The sequence below is a fragment of the Idiotropiscis lumnitzeri genome, chromosome 7 (genome assembly GCF_059441095.1).
Source record: "Idiotropiscis lumnitzeri isolate Australia: NSW breed Sydney's pygmy pipehorse chromosome 7, RoL_Ilum_1.0, whole genome shotgun sequence".
In the NCBI taxonomy this organism is placed as follows: Eukaryota; Metazoa; Chordata; class Actinopteri; order Syngnathiformes; family Syngnathidae; genus Idiotropiscis; species Idiotropiscis lumnitzeri.
In genome coordinates this window covers 4764268-4778110 of record NC_142397.1, presented here as the reverse complement: position 1 = coordinate 4778110, position 13843 = coordinate 4764268, and the positions used below count along the sequence as shown (strand labels likewise).

The 13843-nt window shown below is 38.7% G+C and overlaps 2 protein-coding genes across 9 annotated transcripts in view; one reads left to right on the top strand and one right to left on the bottom strand.

Annotated features, from left to right (window-relative positions):
- Positions 1-8703, bottom strand: part of cadm1b (cell adhesion molecule 1b) — a 166570-nt gene extending 157867 nt beyond the window's left edge. For 3 of the 5 annotated variants that reach the window (XM_088300922.1, XM_088300927.1, XM_088300924.1), the window contains exon 1: positions 8606-8703. The gene's annotated coding sequence lies outside the window, so the exon portion shown is untranslated. Of the gene's footprint in view, positions 1-4270; positions 4398-8605 lie in introns of those variants that run through there. The other 2 variants (XM_088300923.1, XM_088300926.1) reach the window with 2 other exon arrangements.
- A 2037-nt stretch (positions 8704-10740) lies between these two features.
- The window catches only part of ncam1b (neural cell adhesion molecule 1b), a 62603-nt gene continuing 59500 nt past the window's right edge, over positions 10741-13843 (top strand). For all 4 annotated transcript variants that reach the window (XM_088301520.1, XM_088301519.1, XM_088301518.1 and 1 more), the window contains exon 1: positions 10741-11102. In XM_088301520.1, coding sequence (XP_088157646.1) covers positions 11051-11102 — 52 coding nt within the window. In that variant the 5' untranslated portion in view covers positions 10741-11050. The remainder of the gene's footprint in view (positions 11103-13843) is intronic.

Genomic DNA, 13843 nt, shown 5'->3' with positions numbered 1-13843 from the left:
GAAAAAAAATAAAATAAAATCATCATGGGTAGTGACGTTGACTACACTGAGTGCATCTTCAGTCAGCGTGTATGAGGACATAGACAGAATTCCTCTAAATAGAATAAAATTCCCAATGGAACAGGGCACATTTGCATATTAATTAGTGGGAAAAAGTGCTTGCATAAACTAAGCTTTCATCTCCTAAAATCCAGATGAAAGGCAGCCGCCGGGAGGCCGCAATGTCTTGTAGAGTGTCTGGGAAAATGTCCCAAAACTTTCAATGCTACTCTTTCAGATGTTTTATATTTAGGATATACACCCATACTTTTTTTTTACACAGTATATCACAATAACATTCAATTGATTGACCAATGACGTCTTGACGGAGTTTGATGGATAGATTTTGTCATTTTGAAATGAATGAAAACCTGTTTATTCTGAATCGAGCTCACAAAATACGCAAATAAAATCCATGCATATACCGTCTAAAAATCGTTCAGATCTAATTTGAATCAAGATGGGGAATTAAGTCAACTTTTATCCTCGTTTTATATTTTTTAAGGCACGATTTAATCCGTCAATTTGCTGAGTGAATTATTTAACGACACGAGGGAAGATTGCTTTTGTTTCCACACTGACCTTAATTATAAAATACACAAATTCTGTGTGCACTGGCCTGGTATGTTGCCCTACTAATGCACATGAGGTCAGCAACAATAAACAACAGTGAGCCCTACCAGAATAGCACCAGTGAATTAATTACATACACCGACTGATATTTTGTATTAATTTGGTATGAAGTATTTATTTTCTTCATTTAACGTAATTATGCAAAAAATGTGTCACAGTGAAATATAAAGTGATAGTGAAAAATATGGTATTTAATAAAATATTTTTCTTATTATTCCAATTATTAGATTTAATTTTTATTTTTATCTATATTTATAACTGCATGTATGAACCAATTTACATGTGAGGTAGTCATGTTATATAATTTTTCTACAATTGCTAAAAAAAAAATCTGCGCATCATACATTTATGATACAGATATGATTTAATCATTTAAACAGTTTAATATCCTATGACGGTTGATTTCATAGTTGTGTAATTTTGGCCCTAAAGAAATTACACCTGCGTTACGTAAGGTTCAAATAATAAAAACTAACTGAATAAATAATGAATAATAATATAATTATATCAAGATAATGATGACTTTTCTAAATTATTACATTTCTGGTTATATTTAACAATTTAATCAACGAATAGACAATTTAATAAATGACCCCGTTAATCTATATTGCAATCATCTATTTAAATTAAGATGATATTTAATTTTGCCACAAAAAAAAAAAAATCGTACTCATGTGCCAAAGCTCTCTCATTGCCTCATTACCACTACATCCGCAGTAATAAACATGTTGTTAGATGAATACCTCTCATGTGTCATTCGTATCCAAATATCACCGAACAAAAGGTGCAAAACACTGCAGGTGTTATCTGGATGCATACATGCCGACTAATATCAGATATCGTTATTAAAACGTGCGCAGGTGCCCAGTCCAGCACCTGCTTATTCAACAGTCACACGCTTGTCCATTAAATTGGCTTCTTTTTTCTGCTCCCCTTTCCGCTGTCAGTCATATCTCAGCCTGGCAATAACTCAGCTGAGGACATGAGTGATAGCAGCACTACGCCGGCCCTTTTCAATTAGTTTGTGAGATGAAAAAAATATATAATCCTCATCCTTCACGCCAGGATGCGTTCACAGATTATAAGCAGTGTGTATTAATCATAGAATTTATGAACAAAACGTGTGCATAGCGCTACCAGTCACATCTATGTGTGTGTGTGCGTGTGTGTTAGCTGATCATGAACCGACGAGACAATTACGGGCTGAACAGTGTGCTTACGTTGTACATTATTGCCCCCAGTGCAATCTTTTACTCCAAACAACAGGCACAATATACGGAATATGCAATGAAATGACTCAAAAGCAGAGAAGGCAAGAGCACTCACACATGTGAGTTCAAGATACTTAGTAGTACCGATAAAACTGTCCTGTATTTAAATGAAGTACAAACTCTGGAATGTAAATAAGTAAATTGTAAGCAGTAAATTATTTTTGCACTGCTAATAGTTTCTTGCCAGGAGTCAAAGTAAACTTAAAAAAGGACTTTGCCCTTTAATCCACTAGTTTGATGCTCTGTGAAAAATTATCAATATCTTACTGAGCGAAATAGCGAAAAAAACTATTAAATGTATTGGGGGAAAAAAAAAAAATCGGTATTTATTATATACAATATAGTGTTTTTCTAAACATAATAAATTAATCAGACAACACTCATATAACTATAATATGCTATTGCAATGAAAAGCGAGGGTTGCCCCACCAAACAAAACAAAACTTTCAAAATATTGAAAAAAAAACCCGCAAAAAAAAACAATAGAAAAATCCACCCACCCATCCATAAAAGAATTTAGAGCTCCAACAGTGTACTGTTTTATCTTATATTGTCCTAAAACAAAACAAAATAATTAAAATTCATGATTAAGTCATGGCCACCTAGGGCAGTAAAATACAGACATGCAACGACAAGTGTATAAAGAGTTTCGCAGCTTCAACATGTGACTCAGTAAGATGCTGGATTAGTAATCATTTTTCACAGAGGATAAAGAATACACGCCTGTGACAGCGAGCATTACTCGATTTTCTGTCTGCATGTGTTACGGCACCGTTTCTGCTCAAATATCTGTTTGAAAAGTTGTAACACAGCCACATAGATGCTATTTATTTGGCCATCTACGGTGCTTACCATTATATGTTAGCATCAAACTAGTCGACTTTACAGTTTTTGGGTGTTCACCTATAAAGTAGGCCGAGTGGTCTAAGGCGCCGCGTTCAGGACCCAGTCTCCCCAGGAGGCTTGGGTTCGAATCTCGAATTTCCCCATTGTGGGACTAATAAAGGGAATATTATTATTATTATTATTATTGTATTAACCATGTCCTACATCTTACAATTCAGTGTGTGACGATGTGTCCTTTATAGGTGGGCGGTATAATCAATTTACGCCAAAGTGACATGCATGGCAACGCTGACATGAAGGGACACTAAATTGACTCAAGTCTTGAAAATGCAACTGTGAAAGTCATTTTTTTTTTTTAATATTTGTTAAAAAAAAAAAAAAAGCAATTTAATGGTTTAATGGGGGCCAATCCATTTCCAGGAATTGTCACAATAATTATAATAATTGAGAAGTCGCAAGTGTTTTAACTGTAGAGAAACGGTGTGACGAATCCAAGATATTGGATTGAAAGTTAATGGGCCAGGTGAGTGCGTGGCGACAGCACAGCCATCAAGACAGTTTAATTAATTAGCGAGCATACACATTTCTGCAATCCGGCTTCTTCTCTGTCAAAAATTGAGAACTAGCGGGCGTAAAACATGAGGGCCATTTTACACTGTGTCTTTTATACGATATCAAAGCAGAACGATGTCGTTGTCTTGCATTGTTTGCCAAGTCAAATCAAAAGTCAAGTTTAAACTTAAATACAATTTATCACATTTATTCACACGCCTACAGGTGAAAATATTAACAACAACCTCTGATCTTGACCCCAAGGAGGGCAAGAAAAAAAACAGGAAAATTGAGAAATCTTGAGAAGAGGCACCAGATGGGGGAATTGCCATTGGGAAAATGGGAAATCGGAAAATCTTGTTCCAGCTTGTCTGATTCGCACATATTTGGCAGTGTTGGACGTTTAACTGCCTCACCTTCAGATGCCATGTACAATTTTGACAATGTGCAAACTTGCGAACTCATTTGAAACGCAATAACAGGAACACAAATGCAATTTCCAGGGGCATTGCAACGGCCTCTCTCGGGTTCTTCAGATCAAGCCGATGCAAAAACAAACGTGTTAATACGATACAAAATTCAGTGTTGTGAACTTTCAGGGAAATATGGTTTGAAATGGTGAGTTAACAATCGGTACGCCCGTATAAGGGTGTTGGCTGACATGCGCCGGCAGAAAAATACACATTTTCTTGTGTTGCACTTTTTTTTTTTGTCTGTGTGGCCCTTTTATGGACCAGTAGTTGGGTAATGGGTACCACTGACTTAGATCACGATTCACCCGAAAGAAGTGCCTTTTCGCTATTCATTTCTGCGCTTGACTCAAAATGTTTTAAATTAAACTTACACCCACTCCAGCTCTCAGTGGCTCAAATAAGGATTTGCATTTCAAAAGTCATACAGAAGATTTTCCTTGTCTCAGTGACACTAACCTTATTTTAAATAAACTTAACTCGAACCCAATGCCAGCGTGAAGCGCCCCAGTTAAGAGCTTCTTCGGCACAGGTGTCAGGGCTGGCTCGCCAATTAGGCCATCTAGGCAGATGCACCAAACGTCACGGACACTAGAGGGCGCCAAAACAAACAAAAAGAAACCCCATTGAAAATTATTTGACATTAGTTTCTAGAGAGATGGCTTATAGATTCAAATGCAAAACATTATGAAAAAAGTAATTCCAAATAAGACCCGACGACGACGCAACGTTTTTATTATCATGCAGCTGGACCACAAATGGGCGTCTTAAAATGATTTCTTAACAGTTCTCAATAAGGTGTCTATTTTATATTGGCCTAATGTGCGCTCCTATAATTAACATATGACAGGCTAATGCTGTTTCCCTTTTGACTTTATATCAGGTTTTGAATTCTAGATGGATGTTACTTAAAATAGTCTAAAGCATGTTTATTATTTTAAGCTTTGCGTCACACATTGTTATCAATTAGTATAATCATTATTATTATTTGCATGATCAGTATACACTAAACCAGGGTTCGCCATCCTCTTTGAGACTAAGTGCTACTTGTTGGAAAGTAATCACACCACGTTAATTGATTCCCCCCCCCCCTCCATTCTCTCTCGGGTCTCAACACAGAGCCGCTAAAGCATGCTTGTCACTAGTTTAATTGAGTCATGTAATAACCCCCTTTCTGCTCTTCTCAAAAAGGAAAAAAGGGTATTTCAGGTACACAATTCTTATAGAATTTAAGAATTTATCAATTCTTATGTGTCTTGAAGATGGCAGGAGCACTTGTGTATCTCAGAATCGATTTCAAGTTGTTTGTTTTATCAACATGTGTCTTGAAGATGGCAGGAGCACTTGTGTATCTCAGAATCGATTTCAAGTTGTTTGGTTTTTTGTTTTTGGTCTATTTTTAGGGCTACAGTTGTACTGCATGAGAAGTCTGATTTTTTTTTTCATACCAAATGTGATATGTGGCAGATTTTTTTATGTCAACGTGAACGGTGTAATTCAGATTTTATTTTTTCCAAATCAGACCAAGGCCTCTTTCGTATGTGGATAGAAATCGGATATGTGCCCAATGGAACTGCAATTCGGCCACTCAAGTCACGCTCACCAACTGTGCTACCAGGCTTAGAAGAGTTTTGGATTTTCATTATAATTAGATTTTATTTTATTTTGTCCGTTCGTTTTAATTAGTTTTTAAAGCAATTTTATTTTATTTTTTTTATGAAAATGCCTAATTTTAGTTTTACATAACTTTTGGGCAAATGAGTGCTCAGTATTTTTTTTTTTTATCAAGTGGAGCACTCAAGGAAAAAGGTCACCCTACGTCTCTCCTTTTAATGTGGTTACGACGCCCCCACGTGTCGAAAATTGCACATAACGTGTCGAGGTGCTGATGACGTCATTGTATGGCACGGGAGGTTTGGATTCTTTCGTCACTGCTTTAATCTTTTTTAACACTTGGTGGCAGCAGATACCAAAATATTGTAATACTACGTAGTATTAGCATACTTCTTCATCATCATCATCATCATAATGATAACAGATTTTACTCGAAAAATGGAAATTATTTACTATTGAAAATAACACTGAGTTTATATATTATTGAAAATAAAACTTCTCAGACCGCGTTAATTTAGGAGCCTACTTGAAAACTATATCTCAGAAATATTAAACGAGAGGAGAAAGACTAGCAAAGTAACTATTGTATGAAAGTAAAAACGCCATCAGATAAACTGTAATCAGAGTCTTATTTTTATTTGCAGCTCTGGCTGTACTAGCCCCCCCCCAAAAAGTTAATACATTTCAAAATGACAAATGAACGTTTAATAAAAGTTATAACAATAAAGACGTTTTTGTCTAGATGACAATGTTATGAAAAGGGTAAAAAAAAACTCAATCACACAATTATAAAAATGTGTTACATTAATTAGTTTAAGTTTAAAAATGATATTACTGCAAAAGAAAAAAGTTTATATATCTCAAATAGTCAAAACTATGAGTGAAATAATAATATACTACTGGGGAAAAAAACATTTTACTATGAAACGGTTTCTCTTCAAACTGACAAATGATTTTATTATGTCTACTGGCGCATGGGAGGACACCATTACATAATAATATAATATCTATATGGCTGAGCTCAAGTGTGTGTGCTTGCATGTGCGCTTAGTCAGACTCCAGATGTGTACCTACACAGATTCATATCGCTGCTCCACAGAGATGCCCATGCAGCACGTGTGCATGTGTGTGTGTGTGTGAGTGTTTCCTCTTTAGCATGTCAGACACTCACAACAATGACTCCACGGTGTGACAACACACTCTCACAGTTAACTGATAACCACACAGGCCAGAACTGAGATGTCCATTTGGCATGCCTGTGGTGCCAATATTTCCCAAAAGCCTCATAAAAACTGATTTAATATATATTTTCTTTCTTATTGTTCGAATTTAAATTCATACGTTATCATGTTCATTTTGACTGCTTCCCCCTTCCCTTCTCATGCAACGGCCTATCGACGGACGGCTTTCAAACTGTTTTACAGTGAGTCAGTATCAGTGATCAAAATTGCAAACTTTATTTAAAGGTGATAAATGTACTTTTCAAATGCAAACGTGTTTTGATGATTCACTTGTTAGATATCAATAATCAAGAAAGAACGACACGGTATTCTCGACCTGCGCTCGCACAAAAAGGAACTTCTGCTCGCCGTTAACGTCAAGTGTACAAGGTTTTGGAGGGTCTGCTGACCGAGCTTGCTGGCGCCCAAATGACTAAATACGCTCCCGAGTCTAGTTGCCTCAAGACTGGCTTTGCTGTCAATTAGGCCTGTCAGTTCAGGAGAAGACAGATTTTTCAAATGTGCATGTTCCAGTGGATGTAATAGTTTGGAATATGCAATGAATGATGATGTCAAGAGACAGCAGGAGGAGTTCTCCCATCTAGACACCCTCCGGTTTCTCTCCCATGACCTGGAAACGAATGCATTCATTTGGCCATGATGCCTTATGCTACGCTACTGAAGCTACTGAACATTACATCACTGTAAAAAATAAACGTGTATTTTTTTCGGGCTAAAATGGTTATTCAGGTTGAAAGAACATTCAAATATAAATTCTTCATATGAATAGCACATCATTAACAGCGCATCAAAGCAAGCTTGTTTTTATTTATATTTTTAAGTTGCTGTTCAACAAAAGGAACAACAGACAATTTTCATAACAGCAGAACTTGAAACATTTAGTTCAAGTTCCCAACTTAAAAAGTTATGGACGGTTGTTGCCTTGAACTTTTCTGTTTTAAGAGAACCATGAAAATTTTATAAATCCGTAGGGTGGGTATGTGGTCATTGAAAATGTGTTCTGATTTATGTTCTTCGCAGAAAATGAGCCATATCTAGTGAATTTCAGATTGGAGAAATTACGGTTTCATTTTTCGTTTGATAAATAAAACTGAAAACAGACGGCACAGACGCAAAAACCATACAAGGGCTAATTATTATTGAAACGTTCTGATTATTTTTTCGTGACATCACCCGTGCTTTTCGTAAAGTTACATGTTGTCATAATATAACAATTTTTATGTGATCAAATTACTTGGTGTTGTGGTCAGAGAATGGCCCTTTTCCCTAACAAAAAGTGGCATTTTTTTACAACTTAATTCTGACACAATATAACTTCGGTTAAAAAAAAAAAATATATATATATATTTTTTTTTTCTTTTATTTTTTGGTGGCTCCTTTTTCATAGACAGGTTACTTGATTTGCTACATCAGTGTGATGACCATTTTTTAATAAAAGAAAATGTGAACTACAGCTAGCATGTATTTGCTTGTAAAATAAATCCACAACGTTGGGAAAAAAACAACTATTTTCTCAGTTAACCTGAAAAAACGTTTTTCTTGTAACATGATCTCTCAAGTAAATTTCATTTACGATTCAAATTTTTTAAACAATATTTAGAACTTGATTAACATTGAAATTCTCAAAACATTACCCATTAGGAATTTTGCATTGCCACGCTCAGATTGTTGTACGTATTTTGTTTTTTACTCTAATGTTGTATATGACAACATATTCCCAGTCAGAATCTCAGGTAAGAATGATCAGATGAATCTGAACCTTTTGAATTTTTGCATTTCAGCACAAGATGAATATTTGTGGGTATAAACAAAACACTAACAAGGTGACCTGAAATTGAAAACAAACAAATCGTGTGCTCTGGAGCTTTGCTGCACACTGAATAAAACACTACTGTGGACTATATTTGGAGGGCATTTATGAGTCATCGGCTCCTCTTACCTTTTGCACCTATGACTCAAACAGCATTGGTCAAATCACTGCACATTTTGCCCCAAATCCAACATGCCACGACCTCCGCCCTGCAGCATTTTCAATCTGAAAAAGGGGAATTGCCATGAGATGGAAGAAAAGCATACAGAAGATTTCCCTGTGATGTCTTTTCAGTCGACTCACAGGTTGTGTTGGCTTTCATTCAATTTTGGCTCATTGCTTCACTCTGTCGGCCAAAAAGCACAAATCAAAGACAAACTGCACCCTCGCAAAAGCCGAATGCTACAGAAAATCCCTGCGGAGCAAACAAACAACATCCTCTCCTTTTGCATCACTGACTGTGCTGCACTGGGACCTGGTATCAGTCATTGAGGCGGGAAATACATTATATTTCATATTGGTTCCTGTTTTAAAAAAAAAAAAAATATGGAAAGGGAGTACAAAGGCAACATCAGAATTTTCTGCCTTTGTTCGTAAATATCCGTGAAATTTACAATGAAAAAAAAAACAAGTAGACAAACACTGAAATAGTGCTTAATTTCCAGTTCGATTTTGTCAATGACTAAACCATTGGCAAAGTTAGGGGAAGTCAAGTCCGAAATTCTTTTTACAGTTATTTTATTTACAGTAATAAGTTCTGTGTGCCGCCCTATTGTCTAAACATGCTAATGATATAAATATTACATTTGCGAAACATTAATTAGCCAACGTTTTATTTTAATCCATTTCCCATTGTGCCTCATAGTGCCATTTGCTGTCAACTGAAAAGGACATCACCAGTGCTTAAGGGCTCAGCTTGTAAACGGCCAGTGATCTAACCCAAAAAACAGGTGAGCCGTGACGCTCGTTACCTGAGCCCGTAGGCACTGGGATGTCCTTTTCAGTCGATGACACAGGGGGGGGGGGGTACGAATCAAAATGGCCGCCCACTGAGATGTGTTAAAACTGAAGAATTTTTCTGCTTAAAAGGGGAAGTTAACCTCCATATTTTCTTTAGAATAAAATGTTCTATGCCACCCCACTAGTCTAAACACGGCATTCTGATTAATATTGCGTTTGTACAATATAAGTTAAGCAGTAAAATCCACCCCTTTTTTTTGTCCATCTCAGGGTACGGCCATTTTGCCACTTTTGTCGACTGCAAACAACATTACAGTCGCTCAGGGCGCAGCTAATGACCAATAATGGCTCAGCTTCAGAAAACGGTTAAGGTGATTTAATATGCAAATTGGCAACTGCCGTTTTGCAGATGGGTTGTTACTTAGAGAATCAGTGCATGAGACAAGAAACTGAATGACAAACGACAAAGCTCTTGTTTGAATAAAAGACCCAGAGGTCCACTGTTGCAGTCATTTTGCAAGATCTTCACGTGAACAAGCCTGTACAGCAGAGCGGATTGCTGCCAGCACTAACCTTGGATGTCAAATTTAATGCTTACATTGGTTCGTATGTCTGCACTCATGATAAGCCGACAGATGAAGTGAGTACCACCATTAAAGTCACGCATCAAGGTTGCGTCCTCTACATATATATGTATCTTTTATGAGTTTTACACCCTCAGAAGTCTTGATTTTCACAGCTCCACTTGGTTTATTTGTAGTTCACATGGAATTTTTAGGGGCCTTGCAAGGACAGAACAAGTGCACTAAATTCTGACTAATTACATAAATGTGTAAATATATCGGATACAAGTGACAACTCCGCATTGAGAGCAGGGAAGGTAACACCCTGCTAAATGGTGAGCTCATTTATTTTATATTTAATAAAGAGCAAGGATATAACATGGGTGCATTGGGCATAATGTTCTTGCATCTCTGTCCGATAACTGAAAATTAATTTCCAAGAAAACAAGTTTTCATCTTTGAACAAATTGTTGTAAGCGTGTTGTAATGGAAAATTGATGGATGGCAGACATTTCAAATGATACTTTTGAACAAATAAAGGTGGTCGTCTTTATAATTGAATATAACTATTGGAGAATATACACATAAAAGGTGGGTGCCCCCACAGCTGAGCGTATATGACCTCGTATGTGCCTATTAAAGGGTCCACGGGTCCTTTTTTGTCACTGTACACGCGCACTATTTAATAGGAGGTGCATCGTCTCTGCCTCGCGCATTGATTCGCGCGTGTGAAAAGGCTCGGCTTGTCAGTCACACTTTGAACGGCGCTGTGGCGCTCATCCTCATCACCACCACCGCCACCAGAAGCAGCAGCAGAACCAGCAACTCGCCCTCCTCCCGCTGACCGCCGAATGAGCCACACGGAGCGCTTCCATTTGAGGATGAACGCTTGCTGAGGAGCCACCGCCACAAAGCCGGGGGCGACTCGCACACCCACCTTTGGAGACTAGGGTGGGGGTGTTGGGAGGGGGTCAAGAGGAGTGAGCCGACCAGCCGTTTCACCGTTCGAGCGCTCGCCTCAAGTGGAGGCGGTGGCGGGGGGGACTTTGCCATGGTCCGATCCAGGGACATCTTTGTAGCCCTGCTTCTTGTGGGCTGTGCGGGTAAGACACGTTTATTAACTCGCTCTTAAGTGGATTAATATCGTTAATAACCGTGGTAGTAACGGTGCAGGACGCTCGGGCGCCATCCTTTGGTTTCTCCCTCCGCCCCCACTAGGCGTCCTGTCAGGCAGGTGCTGCGGCTCATGCTAATTAGCTTACTCCGCGCCCCATTTCTTTTCTCGTATCCAACTTGGACCACATTTTGCTACCCCTCCTCCTCAACTCTTTTTGCAAACGCTGACGGCGCAGCGTTATTTTGCATGGCATAAATTGTGGTTCTACACAAGCAGGGGTGGGGGGTTGTGGGAGTGGTGGGGGCAGTCTCAGAGGTTAGCAAGGGGTGGGTGTGTATAATGTGTGGGGTAATGTGTCAAGGGGATTTATGTTGGCCTCCATCTACTGCTGTGTTGTCGTCCACTGCTCTTGTGTGGGACCTGTTTGTTATGGATGGGGAGTGATGCTGGGCTCCCCTTCAACACACAGAGAGGGCGAGAGAGGAAGTGTGTGTGTGTGTGTGTGTGTGTTACTGGGCGGTATAACACACTTGAAATGCACCTGTTATTGTGTACAGCAGGTGCAGTCTTTAAGGGAGTAGAGGTGGGGGAGGGGGTTAGCCCTTGACAAGCGATGCTGGGCTGCATGGAGCCTATCAAGGGTCTGTCAGGGAGAGTGCCGCTTCATTTGCTCCCTCTCAAGCACACTGATGCATACCCACATACACGCACACACCAACTCCTACTCTGAATCATCTGTTATGTAAGCTGATTCCACGATAAAGGCTTTGAAATGAGATCCTCTAAGTTGGTGAAATGTCGTTACGTAAGCGCAATGGTGTTGGTGGTGTGTGTGTGTGTGGGGGGGTGCTTTGTCAGATTACATTTGTGATAACCTCATCATGGATATTTAAGTAAATAATTAAAGAGTTGACATGTGAGGGTTGATGCGTGGTATCTCGTGGCGCACGGTTTGGCGTGGGAGAGCCTCTTCATCCGTCTTGAGTGGGGAGTGGGGGTGTTCCTCTGGCGGGGAAAATGCTGAGGGAGTGAATCCTGGTTGTGGCTCCTCCTCGTGTGTTTACAGGCGTTTGTGAGAAGAGCGTCACGACAGTGTTTTGTTGATCATGTGCCTCTCTGCTTTTAGTAAGAAACCACCCGGGCGGTGTGCTCGTTGAAGGGCGACGACATTCATCACTGTCGCAAATGACACTTACTTATTATGGATGAAACCTGACAAATGGCGCCAGCGTTAAGAGAAAACCATTCAAGAGTGAAGGATCTAGTTTTGATTTAGATGTACGGGTATACTAGAGGTGCGTATTACAACAGAGCGCGTTTTCTTTTGGTTATTTTGCAGTGTTGTCAGTGAAGGAGAAATTAATTGGACACCTGCATAGCCGATATTTGATATTAGTGGAGTGACACTTTACTGTGAGAGATGATAACACGCTAAATCAGGATGTTGATGGTTTGCCCAACTGCTAGTGTATACTTGGGGTTAAAACATTTTTTCTATAGTTGATTACTGTGTAAGTCGTATCGAAGTCGATTAACTGATCTTTCAGTGCAGTACAGCGCCATGTTTTATGCGGCCAAATACATTTGAGAAAATAGCAGCTTAATTACAACAACCATTAGAAATAAGTGTTTGGTTAGGCGTAGTAAACGTGTGTTTGTGCAGTTAAATTATTTTTGTATCAAATACTGTCCCAAATAGGAGGAAGGAATGACAGAAACAGAGGATTAACTATTTAATTATAAGTAATTAATGGTTTAGCTAATACACACGTGTTGTGTCGTAGGATAAATATCCAATTTAAATCCACAACAAAAGAGGCCTGGCATGTAAAAATCACACGTGATCCATTCTAGAAATGCGGCGAAATTGACCTGCAGTATGAACATAGCCCCTAACAAATTGGGCATTTTTTTTTAGGTTTTTAAGGTGCAGAATTCAAATTTCTTTTGCCGTTTTAGTTTTCGGTTTCAGCCAAGAATTTTCATTTCGATACATCCCCAGTTGCAACCATAAGAACAGAATTCCACCGTAAATCGAGAACCCACCCACAGAGTAAAAGTCCAGTGAGATTGCTCAAATGACAACCATGAACAGCTCACTCGCACACAGATTTACATTTGTATTGTAAGGTATGAATTCAGAGATGTATCCATGCATTTTGTCTCAAGTGAATTACAGTAGTGTTTAAAAATGCATGCGCTGCAGCAGGAAAAGGTAGCGGTTCCATGGCGTAAATGGGAACAGATGAAATTTATGGACACTGCAGAGCTTTTGAGCAAAATAAGATGAGTTACAAGAAACACTGATGAGAGTTTGACAAATCTTCCTTGATCGACTGAAGATGAAAACTAATGATAAATCAATTCATAAATTGTTGTTGAAAAAATATTATTGTTAATAAGATGGGAGAATGTATCAGAATGTTCTGAACTTCTGTTTCTGCTCCTGCTAGTGTTTAGAGACCAGTTGCTGCAAAAATTAATTGTGAGTTTGATTTTGGCTTTTACCCGAATAAAAATAATTTGCCCAATGTAGCCGTGCGTTTCCGAGTTCCCGACGTTGTGGTAATACCCTGAATGCACCCTGTTGCTTGTGCAGTAGGTGTGCGACATATATCGGATTCTGCACTCCGTGAGTGTGCTTTCAGATGTTTAATGACACCCTCGTTGGAGTTGACCGTAAAGCTGAACAGACAACAAAAATAATTACAATACAAAACTTGCTTT